Below are 14,085 nucleotides of genomic sequence, written 5' to 3'. Positions count from 1 at the left end.
ATGATGTATATAGACAAATGATTTGTTCTTAAATATTGCTTTTGTCAGTGAGTCTCTTAAGAATGGGAAGCAATACACTTCAGCTAGCAGAGGTGGCAGTGAAGTAGCAGTTTGCTGATATCCTCACCATTTCCTGCTGTCTGGTCAATGGATAAACAGGGTTCTGCTTTCTTTAACTACACACACTTTCAAATACCTGATCACAGAATTCCAGCATCATATTTAAAGATGATAAAAAAAAAAAATTTTTAAGGACTGACAAATTAGAATGCATTTTTCTATAAGCAGAATGATACCAGAAGTATTTCTGCAAACTTTATTAAAAACAATCTTGCTACAGTAGCGTGGAATTCTTTAGCAAAGTCAAGCCACCACCTGTTGCACAGCCTGCCCTCAGTAACACTATAAATTTGATCTTTTCAGTTCCTCTGTTGATCTGCATTATGGGCAGATAAATGCTCTGCCTATGGGCACAAATGCTGTTTTGAACATGAATGCAATTTTGAAGCAGCCAAGACAGCTTTACTGAAAAGGAAATCGCTTTCCCTTCAATGAGACCAACTCTCTTCYGAACTTTTGCTGGTGGATATGATTCCATGGACAGGTGTCAGATCGAGAAACTTCCCAGTAAGAGAACCAAAAGCTGCTTAATGACACGTTACAAGTACGATTTGTGATGCTTTGCAGGCAGTGCACTTTCTAAGACTTTTCCTGCTGCTTCCTTTTTCCAAACACAATGAGTTCAAGATGCACGATGTCTGGCTCCCAGCTCTGCTCGTATCTGCTGGACATCATCATGCACCAAGGATTTAAGTTCAACTTCAAATTAAATGCAAGTTTCACACTCTAAGTAGGGGTGCCCACAAGCATATTGTTCTTTGGGGAACAACTCTCTGGCTCCATAGATATCACTYGGACAGAGTAATTTCGTCCTTCTGCAGCCCATGCCCGATCCAGATCCACAAGCCCCATGCACTGCTTTCCTAAAATGAGAGCAAAAGAAGAGCATAAAAAGTCTAAAAACATAGAAACACATATCAGAAACGTGCACTTCAATATTCAATGTCAGGAAAACATATCAGTAAGTAATATAAAAAAACCCTAATCTACTTAAAAATAGACAAAGCCAATGTTCCTGTCTCTTTTCTCTTTCTTGACAGCACAGTTTAATATATTTGGGGTCAGAGATAAAGGGGAGACACAGGACTATTCATTCTGTTTACCATTAGGATATAAGTCAGGTATTTTGAACTACCATCGGGAACTGCCTACTTCTCTTCCTTGAWTATATACAGAACTTGAATACCCAACATTATGAGCTCTGGTATGAATCTGTTAGGTGCTCTGCAGAAGTTTATGGTAGATGGCACAAATATGTCCCCCTTAATATCTTTGGATTTCAGTACAGCTGATGCACATCACACTTAAATACAGTACTCACGTTCAATCTATTTTTTGCCTTTTCACAGTGAACTGATGGTCAGAAGTATGTTCTCCTCCCCAGCTCAACTCCTGAGTTACAAAAGAAATTCACTGCTTCTACATCACCCAGATGAAGACATTTATACTCCATTCTGTTGGTGGCTCGAAATTTGAGAGAGGCAGTCATTGGATAGGAAACACTTTAGTGATATGACAATAAGGACAGGCCTGAAAAAGATCTTTCCAACTCAGTCCTATATGGATTTATATGTTGCAGGTAGAAATTATCACCTTATATATCCAAGAAGGATTGATCTCTGTCAGGTACTTGTTGTGGTACTCTTCTCTACATTTGGGTTTTCAAAGAAAACTACCTTCTGTGATTGGCCGAACAAAATGGCATGTACACACACATGCCACTGACAGCAATATCATTATTATTCAGAGTTCACTCAAAACAGAAAATATGAGGTGGGTTGGAGTGATGTTCATGAAAACACTGAGCATAATTACAGYCAAGTTCCACTACTGCATATGGTAGATAAAACAGATGTGTACAGTGTAAACAGAACTTTTTTAATTTAATAGGGAATTGCTGTGTGTAGTGGAAGTGGGTACAATTTTATATTTTTATATTCACAGAAACTACAGAAATTGGTGATATAACTCCTTTGAAAAATTTGCTGTTTCAACCATGATAACAGTCACAGCCTGTATGCTGTACTTGGGAGTACAGCGGGGCTTCCAGAAACAAAATGGTCTGCAATTTCACTGAAGCTGTATAAATTCAGTGGGTAATTGCTAAAATACATTTTATTAATCCTAAAAAGTTGAAAATGAAGCAGAACAAGTCATTTTCCACCATCTACAATTAAAAAATGTGACCAGCTGTTCAGGGAATATTTTCATTAAATGAAATCTACAGAGGTTTCTCAATAACTGATCATGCACTGCACAAAAGTAAATAAATAAAACCTCACCATGGCTGTAACACTAGTCTGATTCAACCTTTACTCTAATTATCTGAAAGCAAAATTTAAACTACTCCAACAAGACTCCTGCAAAACCAGTTTCAAAGCTGAAAAAGAAACCTGGAATGGGAATAGTCTTCACTGAAACAAATTAATGTCATGTGGAACTTAAAAGAAAAATTAAGATTCTTTAAAACAGAAAAGCCAATGATGTTTCCTGTGGGGCAGGAAGAGCAATAAGATTTATGCTCTTTTTTTGTCATGGAAAAGCACATGAAAGTGAAATTTGTGAAGAGAAGTTGTAGTTTCAGAGGTAGAGAACAGACAACAGTTACAATCTTTCAGAAAAGTTGTTGGGTCCTTTTCCAATTTTCAGTTTACCTGGCTAGCAGCAGGAGACAAGGTGGGGTGCTACACTGATAACAGAAACACTGCCAAATTTTTTTTATTCCAAATACTGTGATGATAGCAAAAGAGCAGACAAATTTATTATAAAATAGATAGTTATCTCAGAATCTGTATTATTTTCTTTCTGTGCAATAAGTATAGGAAGTAYTTGAAATTCTTCAAACAAAGCTTTTTAAAAACATTATGATTATTTGCTCCTACAGCTTTGATGTACTTCATAAGTGTTTTTTGCAAGCCAAGAATGCACAGTTACATCCTGAGAGCTCCCAGCCCCTTCTCTCTCTTTTCTGACCTGGAAGCTAGTTTATAGCTTCCATCAGAACATTAATACCATACAGGAGCATATTATGCCCCTTAATAAGTCAAAGAATACTAGAATCTTGCACATAATGAATAAATTGCTTTGTTTTGCTCACTCCAAATTTTCTGTTCTTATATTTTTATTGATTTCTATGTTGTCAGAATTTAAAAAACATTGCAAAAATATTCAAGACAATAAGATGTGAAGTTACCTATAACATATTTTTATAATGATTAAATATTTGAAGTTTTAGCATTTTGCTGTCCTTCTGAGTAATGAAATTCTCTCTACATTTATGATGTCTTCTTGCATATTATTTTTCTCAAAAATTTTTGACACCTGATTAAGCAAATGAAATCTGAGGGATGAATTTGCCTTGGCCATGCATTGCATGGAAGTGACCTAACAGAAGGCAGCTGCTGCTACCCAAACCCATAACAATGTACACACCTGACACAGAAGCGACTGCCGAAAGGTGAAAACTGAAACACGCACCGTTTTAGCTGTGCCATAACTGGTCTTTTCCCAAGGGAAGGCTGGCACACTAGGTAAGGAGTAAGCCAAACTTTCTTCTGAGCAAACTCCTCAGGTTACAATTATTCTTCATTGTTAAAAAAGAACAGCAAAAGAAACATAAAACCTTCTAGGATTTTTTTAATTGTGCTCCTAACAATGAGGTGGGCTGTACGGGTTTGTGTGCTCTGAAGCCTGTCAATACTGAAGCTAGCCCCACCGCTGCTGTTTAGCCTGATTGTTTCCACCTGGCACTAGGTGTTTGCCCTGCTAAGGGAGCTATCATCAGTGACCACAAGCACGGTAAAGGGAGCACGCAGAAAACCACTACTAGGATTAAGGTGTGCTTTTAGTGTGAGATAGACTGGCAACAGTAGGGCTCTGCTGAGCTTCATAAAAACATCACTCTTTTCAGGGAATGCTGCGAGAAAGAACAGGTGCAGAGGCAGTAAAAATGAGTAAAATGCAAAACTACACCCTCTAGCTCATACTGAAAAATCTGAAGGAAGAAAACAGTTTCAACTACCATAGTGGGCAAGAGCAAGGGGAAAAAGCTGAAAAACTCAAATTTTTCTAAGTATAATGAGAAGACAGCAACTTAATGCCCTGCTGATAAATGTAGTATTTCTTCCTTTATAAAAGAAGGTAAGCACATTACTACGTATAGCCTACACAACAGCTGCTCTATAGAAATTCATACCTATTAGTCGGCGTTCAGGTGGAAGCTGAACAGCTGTCTGATCTGCAAATCTGCAAAGAATCATGTGCTCCTAGAAAAAAAAGTAAAGAAATCTGATCCAATATCATTCCACTCTTCCAAACAGCAAAAGAAAAATCTGATTAAACACAAAGTACAAAAAAATGCTATCAGTTGAAGATGACATTTCTAGAAAAATTATCTGTGTGCAAATCCTAATTTGCATGCTGCCCTTGCTTGTGAAAGTGTGTGTAAATCAAGTGTTTATAATCAATCCCACATTTCTACTCAGAGTATTTGTTCCTGGTTTAAATTCCTCCAATTCCCCACAGCAGTGCAGCTGGATGCAAACTCTACAAGATAGCGTTCTTCAGAGGCATACTGCAGACTAATTTTTCCTTCAACTACTGATGAGCAACATAGCCTTCTTTTAGCACAGTCATCACTGGGCAGTATGTCTGCATTAATGAGCRGTCAAGACAGAATTCTTAAATAGGCAATTTTAAATACTGGATGTTTCTCCTAAGCAGTTACTCAGAATCCAGGAAGAATCATCTTGTTGGGAAAAACTTCCTCTGCTCTGCCAAATCAATTCAGGATCAACCTAAAAGGTGAGGCAAAAAATATCTGGCTGTGRATGGGAACATTTCCTGCCTCAAAACAAACATAAATCACTTTCAAATTATCCCTGTTTGACTTAAAGCTTGTGCAAGGCTTCCAAAACACRTACTGTTGATTTCTTCCTTCCTTGCTGCCCAGAGGTATGGTGCGGTGAGGGGTAAGCGCTCCCCTTACTACCTGCCTGAACACCGCAGAAGCAGCCCAGAACACCATCCTCACTTGCCTTCAAAAAATGCTGCCYAGGCTACACAAATGATCTCTCAAAGATAAGCCAACCTAAGCAAGGTGAGTTAACCAGATGGTGAGAGGAAAAGCCTTGAAAACATAACAACGGAATTGATGCTCTAATGACAACTGTGCTATTTGGGACAGCTGCAATATTAAGCATGAAGACAGATTAATCAGAACCATTTGAGAACTGTACAACCTCCCCAAGTCTCCCACAAGGAGAAAAGAGAAACAGATAATAACAAAAAACCTCTGCTATGCAATGTAGAAAGCTTCCACAGCTAGCTTTGAAAAACGAGTTTGTCTCTCTCAAATCAAAAGAAAAATGTTCTTTGATTCTTGTCTAATATACAATGATGATTTTAAAGGCTTGGTTCTTGTAATAAATGAAGAGACAGCAACTTCAGCTAAAGATACCTTAATTCCAACTTTTTACTAGGGAATCATAAACATCTAAAAGTCTGCATTTCACAAAAACAACTGAAAGAAATCCTATCTTTATTAAATAAAGATGGTAGCTCCTTCCACAGTATGCTCCATCCAATCCCATAAATTTTCTAGACACCCAATTGCAAAGAAGTTTGCTCATACAATGTACCTTTTTAATTAAAATAAAATATTCTTGCTACCTGAAACTCAAAGATTACTGATTTAAATGAATATACATTATCTTGAGACAGGGATGTTTCTTCCCTAATACAGCTGATTTACACAAGGGTTTTTGGCTCACAGCTTTATAACAAACATGCAAGCAAGACAAGAACATGCTATAACAYGTTTAGGACTTGGCGTAAGTTTTGCTCAGTGTAATTTAAATAGTTATTTGTGTAGTACAAAAGAGCCCAAAAACATTAAATCCAGAGTGACTACTGCAGGAGAGGGAAAGCCAGAGGCAATGTGGCTGCTGTTAGGCAGGTTGGGGAGAAAAAGGGGCTGGGACTGGCTGGTTTTGGAGAAGGAGAAGAGGCAAGTTAGCACAGAACTCCCCATCAGCCTGTAGGTACCAAGCCAATCTGGCTCCTTGCAAAACCAAGCTCTTGGCTTGTTAGACTAGACCAGAGCCAAGGTGAGCCTCGCCACTCAACCTGAAAATCTGGATTGACTCTCAAATGCGCAAGAATGCCTTGGCTTTCTACAGACACAGTCTGAAAAGTTAAAGTCTGAGTTATGACTACATCATTTTCCCATGATATAATCACCAAATTGTCACACCCCCTGTTGGCAGAAATGAGGAGAATAACATTTCTAAAGTAGCAAAGGTTATAACTATAAACTGCCCAAGCTATATGTGTGGATAAACAGTTAACCTGCCTTCTCCAACACCCTCAAATTTTATTAAGTTTTCAAAACTGTATTTCAAAAGTAACTGACTTCTACTTTTCAGTTCTCCTACAGGGAGCAAAGCAAATAGAGTCTCCAAGCGTATCATGGTAAAAGTCTACAGCTACCATAGCCTTATTCTTTGCAGCTATAAACTAATGAATTATGGCATAATGTTCTCATAAAAAAAAGTTTTGGAAATGCCAGACTTCTAGATGTCTTTTTAGATCTCACYAAAACGGAAGATAAGAGAAATGAATTTGAAATGGGAACTTGGGGGGGGGGGAAGGACACAGACAGTGCCTGGTTAACACATGGCAGCTTTGGCTACTAGCCAATAACCTTTAACAATTTATTAATATGAAATATAAAAATCACATATAGCTAGCAGTATAACAAAAGTTATTTATATCTAGAATTATCTGAGGCACCATCCAGCCTAGGATGCATTTGTATATTCTCTTACATTATTAAGGGAAGCAATATTTTTAGCATTGTTATTGGCCCCCTAGGCACTTCTGCAACACAAATAAAAAGTTGCTGGAACTTCTATTGTGGTGATAAGTGCTGTGATTTAAACCTCCATGGATTAACAGATTTAAAGAAAAAAATCTTCACTGACTTTTAATAAGATTAGACACACTATCCTAAGCTAGGTTTCCTTGATTTTGTACTTGTTACCCTGTCCTTCTGTACTGTCAACAAGTCTACATTTAATAGTACGTTAGTAAATAAAATTCTGAACTCAAACCTGAGTTCTTCTTGATTTCAGCCATGCTGAAAGAAATGTTAATTAAGAGAAAAACTAAAGGCAAGTCCAAATCCACTGTGCCACTTTTAACATCTCAAATATTACTTGAAAATTTATTTTTCAAATTTGCCAAATAATTTAATTTGCAAATTTATTTCCATGTAAATTAATAAAACATAAACCTGATTGTCATGAAGATAAGATTAGTGCACTATCAAATAACTGAACTTTCCCTTATAAAGTGGCTGGAAATTTTCTAAATTTTTTAAAAATGCCCTGTTACTTCATGATCAAAAGGGACAATCTCCATTTTTCTGCTACATATAGCATCTTTGCTACACCCACTGTTCCACAAAGCATTTGGAGAGTATAAATACTCTTTCCTGCACATTTCTGTAATACAGGATTATTCTGCATCATACTTCCAGAATTCATAGGCTTTTCGACATTCTAACTGCTGAGACCCCGGTCCAGGATTTTACCAGTTCTTAGTAAAGTTCCGAACACCTTGCTTCCCTCTAACGCAAACATTTTCTTCCCTTGACACATTAACTGTATCTAACCTTCAAATCTCTGAACTAGTTGCTCTTCACCAGCTCAGTTATATATGCTAGACACAGCTTTAGGGATCTGTACCAGTTGTCTTCTGGCCACTTCTCTGCTCCTGTCCTTTTTCACTCCCCATCTGTTATCCTCCTTCTGCCAGTTCTGCGTGCTTCCTTGCTTCTTTCTCTCACTTCTCTCTTGGACTATCTCCACCTAGACCCCAGCTCCCCGACTTCTCAAACTCATGAACCACACCTATAGTTTCTGCCCATCAATAAGCATACATACTTGAGAAACACAGGTTTCCCAWATATCAGATGAGTTTTTGGATTTAAGTTCTGTGAACTATCATGTGAATTAAAATTATGGCGAGGAATTTAAGAAAAGAACAAAAACAAAAATGAGGGCATTTCTAGTTCAAATCCCTAAATACAAAACCACAAAGATCCTTAAAGAAGATATGAGACCTATCCCAAGAAATACACAAAACCAATAAAATCTTTCTGTCTCTGTGTGAACTAGCTGTTGAACAAAAGCTGCTAACAAAAGTTGATTACAGGATTAACTATGTGTTGGTTTAACCTCATGCTAGATCAAACACACTTGAATATGTTTTAAATCCTTTTGAATGAAGTTTTAAAAATTATACTGTATAACATTCTTGCTGAAGAGTATTATCTCTTCCTACTCATAATGTCCAATCTTCTGGCCATAACTTAGAGGGAGAAATCTGGTGTTTATCAGAAAATAAGATCCCTAGAAGCAATAATTCCACATAAAAAATTATTGTACATTTACATAGTACAAACATCAGTATTTAAGAGCTAAATAAATAAAATGATTGGTWACCTGAAATTGTTAACTTATATTTGTTGAAATAGCACTTCTATCCTAATAATATTTTAGCAGAGCTCATTTATACTTTAAGATAATAAAAAAAAAAGTTCTTTTGTGGAGAAACCATTTTATTTTATTGAAGGAAAAAAGCCTTAAAAAAGGGATGGTGGAAAGAAAGCAACACAAGGACATCTGCATTGCTAATCATCATCACATGTAACACATGCTCCCTCTCGCAGTTAAAAGATAAACACTGATATTTAATTTGACAAGACCCAGTGAAAGGCAGGAAAGGGCACATAACCCCCCCAACTCACAGCAGTATGTTTTACATACCTTGTAGGATAAAATTGCTTTGAATTGATGGCTGGAAAAAAAAAAAAAGACCAATTCAATCAACATTAAAAAAACAGAGATGGAAAATAGAAGCAATCCTTACATATCTGACTACATTTTAAGCAAAACAGTAATATCCGTAGCCTACAGAAAGGTATTCAAAAAACTACAACAGTTCCAGTTTACTAGAATAGAAAAGCACATTAGGTGTCATTTTATTTTTTCTATTGTATTCTTCATAGAAATTCTCTCTTTAAATCATTATAAATRCTACAGAATTTACTGTTTTTTCCACATTTTCACATAAATACTTTATTTTACATGTATACAACCTCTAGACATGCATATATCTTATGTGTGTCTTACCACAAAAGTAAGCTATCTCTAGGATGGAACCTGAGTATGCAATCTGGCAATATGTGCATAAGGGCAGGCTATCATGTTTTCTAATCCTATAAACTTAGAAAGAAAGAAAAAAAACTAAACTGTTACTCAAGCCTGGGTTGATATGCTATGAACCACTTATTTCCTACAAGGGCCAGGGCTTTAGATCCAAAATGCTGGCAAACACAAAACCACAACAATTTACATTCTTGCATCATCCACAGCAACGAAAGATTCCTAACAGGAAGGGCAGTCTTCATTACCTGCAGATGTAACTGGCCAAAAGTTAAACAGCATCTAGTCAATTTTAAAACAAGTCAATAGAGAAAAGTTATATGACCGCTAACTTTAGAAGGCTTTAATTTTTTTTTTGCCTCTTCCTTAAGAATACTTATTTTACTGTGTTAGAGGAAAAAACAAACAAAAGGGACATTTATAAACAGATGAAAGAATCCAATTGACTAAGAAAGCACAGTTAAATGCAAAGTTCATCCAACTGAAAAATATAAATATTTACTCCTCAAGCACTTTTACGACAGCACACTTGGATGTTATGGAACAGTATGAAAAGTATTTAAYATGGAAGCATAAGCTTTTTTTAGATTTGTTGATTCCTTTTAAGACAGAATGTTTCCATTTCTTACTTTAGCAAATATACCTAAGAAAAAGTTGTAATTCCTACTAGAATTAAATCCAATCCATCTTGGACATCCAAAACACAAAGCTCAACTTTAGAAAAATAACTCTCTCCCCCATCTAACTCTGCCTTGGAAAGCTGTTATCTTCTGCCACTTTATGCCTACCTTTTACACTATATTTATATAGTATAAATCACAGTATATATCAGAGCCACTAAAATWCTTAAGCCTAAGAAATACAAGCATCTCCAACATGGCAGATTTGGAGAAGACAAAATATCTGCACAGTCCATTGAAGAAGTATTAAAAATACAAACTGAAATACAGGTGAGCTTGTCTACTTGAGAATAAATCAGAAGAACTTCACAAGCAGTAAACTGTGGTATAAAGCAGACCCATTTCTTTAAGCTGATCGCTTACATCTTTCTCTGACATTAAACTGTTAGTTCCCCTTCTTACARTACCTTTCTTGAGTCTTCTATTAACACAGTGATTTCAAGGTAAGAGGTCTACATATTACACATATTCCCAAGTATCATATCTACTGTATTGATGCTATAAAGTCTTTGTGAACTGCTGTGAATAGATAAATCCAGAAAAAATATTTCAGGAATTAATAATGTCTCCCCCTTTCCAGGATACATTTGCAAAGAGAAAGAGGAGGAGACAGTTGTATTAAATGTGAACCTATTTAGCCTGGACACTTGCAATTATTTTCAACTGACTGCTTGTAATCTCTTTTAATATTTTCTTTCTTCTTTTATATTGGCATTTTAAAATTTATTTTGCTAGCCTTAGTTTACCTTTGTGGATATGTAAACTTCACTGTGTTTTGAATGAAGCCATAACAACATGGGCAGATGACAAAGGCTGCCTGAGCCTTGATGCAGTGTTCAATCACCATGTCCGTTGCCACACCGCAGGCATGCAGAGCTACCTGCAATGAAGAAAAAAAAAGGGGGGGGGAGGGGGCAAATTTTTATAGCAGTGTTGTGCATAAAATCCTGCTGCAGTGTTTTCTTGGTTGATTGAGTTACTTAAATATCCAAAGGAGAGCCTGCAATGAAAGCTATTAAAGCAAAGACTTGGTCCTTAATTCCTCAGCTTTTCATTTCTTTTATTTCTATGTCAAAGGAACTCCATGACCCCTCCACTTAAGGAACTGTCGACACTGAACAAGGGTCACTCACCAAAAGCACTTAACAGGCAGGTGCACTGCATCAGATCAACTCAATTGAAAACATAGCTCCAGAAAAACATTAAAACATAAGCAACCACAGTGATAAGTCAAGTTTTATTTCAAGCAAAAAGCACCTAGAAATACAAACACGTGATCCAAAGACAGATTTCAGTATGAAAGGACCAGCAAAAACAGTAAGAGAATAACAGATATAGCTGAAGGTCACATTTAAAGGACAGTATTTAAGCATAAGTTTTGATCATTTGATTGTAAGGTACTGTATAGACAAACTAGAGAGAGAGAAWGGACAAGAGAGCGAGAGTGCTCTGAATACATTAAATCTCCTCTCCAGTGTATGGAAAAAAAACAAACCCAAACCAGCTACTGAATTGCATATGAAAAAGAATACTTAAATAAGCTGAACATGAAACTTACAGAAATTAAATGACAAAAAGTCATTTTTAAAAGGTCATTTAGCACYGCATAAGAAAATAATTATGTAACATCATCACTAGCACTGGAAAAAAAGATTTAAAGACTTAAGTTAATGATTATATGTAACAGCTTGGAGAACATTTTGGCATATCCATCATTGCTGTTATCTATAATACACTTTTTTACTGAAAGAATTTAGGACTGCAGTTTAACAAACCCTCAACTATTTTTTTTCCCCCAAGTGCAACAATATGCTTTCATGAGACTTTTTTGCGAGGAGCTCCTTATTTCATAAATGTTGGTAAGATTAGGGCCTTATCGTACTCTGAAACTATATATATATATATATATATATATATATACACACACACACACTAAATGGTTGCATCTTTTCTCCCAAATTCACCTCTCAACTACATATATGATTTTCTTAAATAATAATTTGATTTTATATAAAGACTTTTTGTGATTGCAATTATTTCCAATACACACTGATTATATAATGGATTAAATGATATTGAAGTGGTAAAAGTACCAGCTTTCAGCCTATCTTTGTCTCATAAAATAGACAATTATTTTTTTCCTGAATAACTATGGTTCAACAGTTCTCTACCATCTTGAAAATGTAGAGCAGTGTTGCATATATACACAGATGAAAGACGGCCTCCTGTGATACCAACCTCATATCTGGCACTGCCAGAGCTTTTAGATCTACTCAACCTCACCTTGAGACTGTGCCAAACTAATACAGTGCCTGTACACAGCATTTCTGTAAAATTCCTCTCCATGTACATTTTTTGAAATGGATGAAGGATTGTTAATACGATTGTTAATATGTTCAGGGATCTGTCTCAAGTGTCACATACATTAAAATCTATGAAAATCTACAAACTGCATTAAAAATAAGTTATCTCACAACAATTTTTTACTTTCTCTTCTGCATGTATTTCCAAAGATTAATACAAACAAAGWTGCCAAAATTCACCTTCAACAAGCTCTTTTTATTTCGAACATTTTACTGTTTCTCTTATTTATCCYAAACCTACTACCACAGTTTTGTTTGACATTATGATGAGATACAACAGGAATTATGTTACAAAGACTACAAGCAGCAATAAGCAACAGGGATAGATGAGTTCTCAAGGAAAAAGAAACCTGTCTCATTTATAGTTTTTATTAAAAGAAAATAAAGCAAGGAAAGCAATCCAAAACATAATGAGTACTTTAGATTACTCTAGCAGTGGGGAAAAAATAAGCCATTTACTCACCCCTTAAGGATTCTTTACATGCCAAGAGAAAACAAAACCAGAAACAAACAAACAAAAATAACAGAAGAACCCAGAATGACTCACAGAAGTGTTCTAGGAGAGTTCAGAAAAGCCTTGGGGGGGGGGGGGGAGAAAAGAACAAGGTGGGCAGACTAAGTGGCAAGACTAGGTTAAGATTTATAGTTAGTAGGGAAGGTGTTTCTGAAACTGTATTGATTTGTTAGTACTGTGGGACACGTACTTATGTGTGAATAATTAAATCAGCTTCAAAAGTCTTGAAGCCTTGATATAAGAACCAGTTTTCTAATAGGATACCATTAGGACTGTTCCTCAGCAGGTAAATTCCATCTCTCTCTGAGGGTCAGTGTTCATCATACGTGAGATGAAACACTTCAAGCATTTAAAACTGATGTTTGAAGTTAACAGACATCTAGACTAATAACTCAAAACTTTGTACATTAAATGAATTCATTAAAAAAGTCTGCCAATGTATTCTATGGACAGATCAAATTGCAGAAGAGACTAGACTGATGCCCTGAAGTGTAATAGCAATTTATGGGTATGAACTTGGGAGATGCTAAGTTTCACATGTGTTACAGCTTCTCAGTTGCATTCAACACTCTTGGCCACTCTAAAGAAAGAAGGATTTCTAGACTTTTTCCATCTTCCCTAAAAAAAACCTTGGAGTCTAAAGAGACTGGATAATCTCACTCATTCACATACAAATAACAGACGAGATGATGATAAATTTCTCCACTGTCCTTCACCTTGGCCCCTTAAAAAATAAAACTTATGTCTCTCAGCTTCCTCTGAGTTTTGGTTCTCCTCTTCTGTATCTAGAGCAGAGGTGAAAAGCCTGCCTCTGTTTTGCTAGGCRTCAAAAAACCCTCCTATGTATTAAACCAGCAACTCATTTAATACTACCTACTAGGCACTAYGGTACAAGACAAAGCTGCTGCCAGAAAGGGCTTCAATCTAGCAGTGTTAATTTCTCTGCTGCAGTGAAAAAAACAAAAAGAAAACTGCAAATTTCATTGACATGCCCAGATGGAAGCCACAGGAGATGGTTCCTACAACACTTTTTTTTTTTTTTTTTTTAACTAAACTCAATTCTAGAGATGCATTAAGAAAATACCAACCAGAGTCTTACCAAGCACAGTCATGCTTTGCAGAGGTAATTACCAATCATGGATCTAAATCAAGAAACCTCAAACAAGGCTGGATTTTTC

General features: G+C 36.2%; 1 protein-coding gene across 9 annotated transcripts in view; it reads right to left on the bottom strand.

Moving 5' to 3' along the window:
* Nucleotides 1–273: 273 nt before the first annotated feature.
* The window catches only part of GSTCD (glutathione S-transferase C-terminal domain containing), an 87,820-nt gene continuing 74,008 nt past the window's right edge, over nt 274–14,085 (bottom strand). For 6 of the 9 annotated variants that reach the window (XM_026078386.1, XM_026078379.1, XM_026078378.1 and 3 more), the window contains 4 exons: nt 10,777–10,910; nt 8,952–8,982; nt 4,316–4,385; nt 274–983 (listed from right to left, as the gene is read on the bottom strand). In XM_026078386.1, coding sequence (XP_025934171.1) covers nt 847–983; nt 4,316–4,385; nt 8,952–8,982; nt 10,777–10,910 — 372 coding nt within the window. In that variant the 3' untranslated portion in view covers nt 274–846. Of the gene's footprint in view, nt 984–1,440; nt 1,513–4,315; nt 4,386–4,846; nt 4,917–8,951; nt 8,983–10,776; nt 10,911–14,085 lie in introns of those variants that run through there. The other 3 variants (XM_026078387.1, XM_026078381.1, XM_026078382.1) reach the window with 3 other exon arrangements.

This window comes from Apteryx rowi, unplaced genomic scaffold, assembly GCF_003343035.1.
Source record: "Apteryx rowi isolate R43461 unplaced genomic scaffold, aptRow1 scaffold_48, whole genome shotgun sequence".
In the NCBI taxonomy this organism is placed as follows: domain Eukaryota; kingdom Metazoa; phylum Chordata; class Aves; order Apterygiformes; family Apterygidae; genus Apteryx; species Apteryx rowi.
This window is presented reverse-complemented; position numbering and strand designations above follow the sequence as displayed.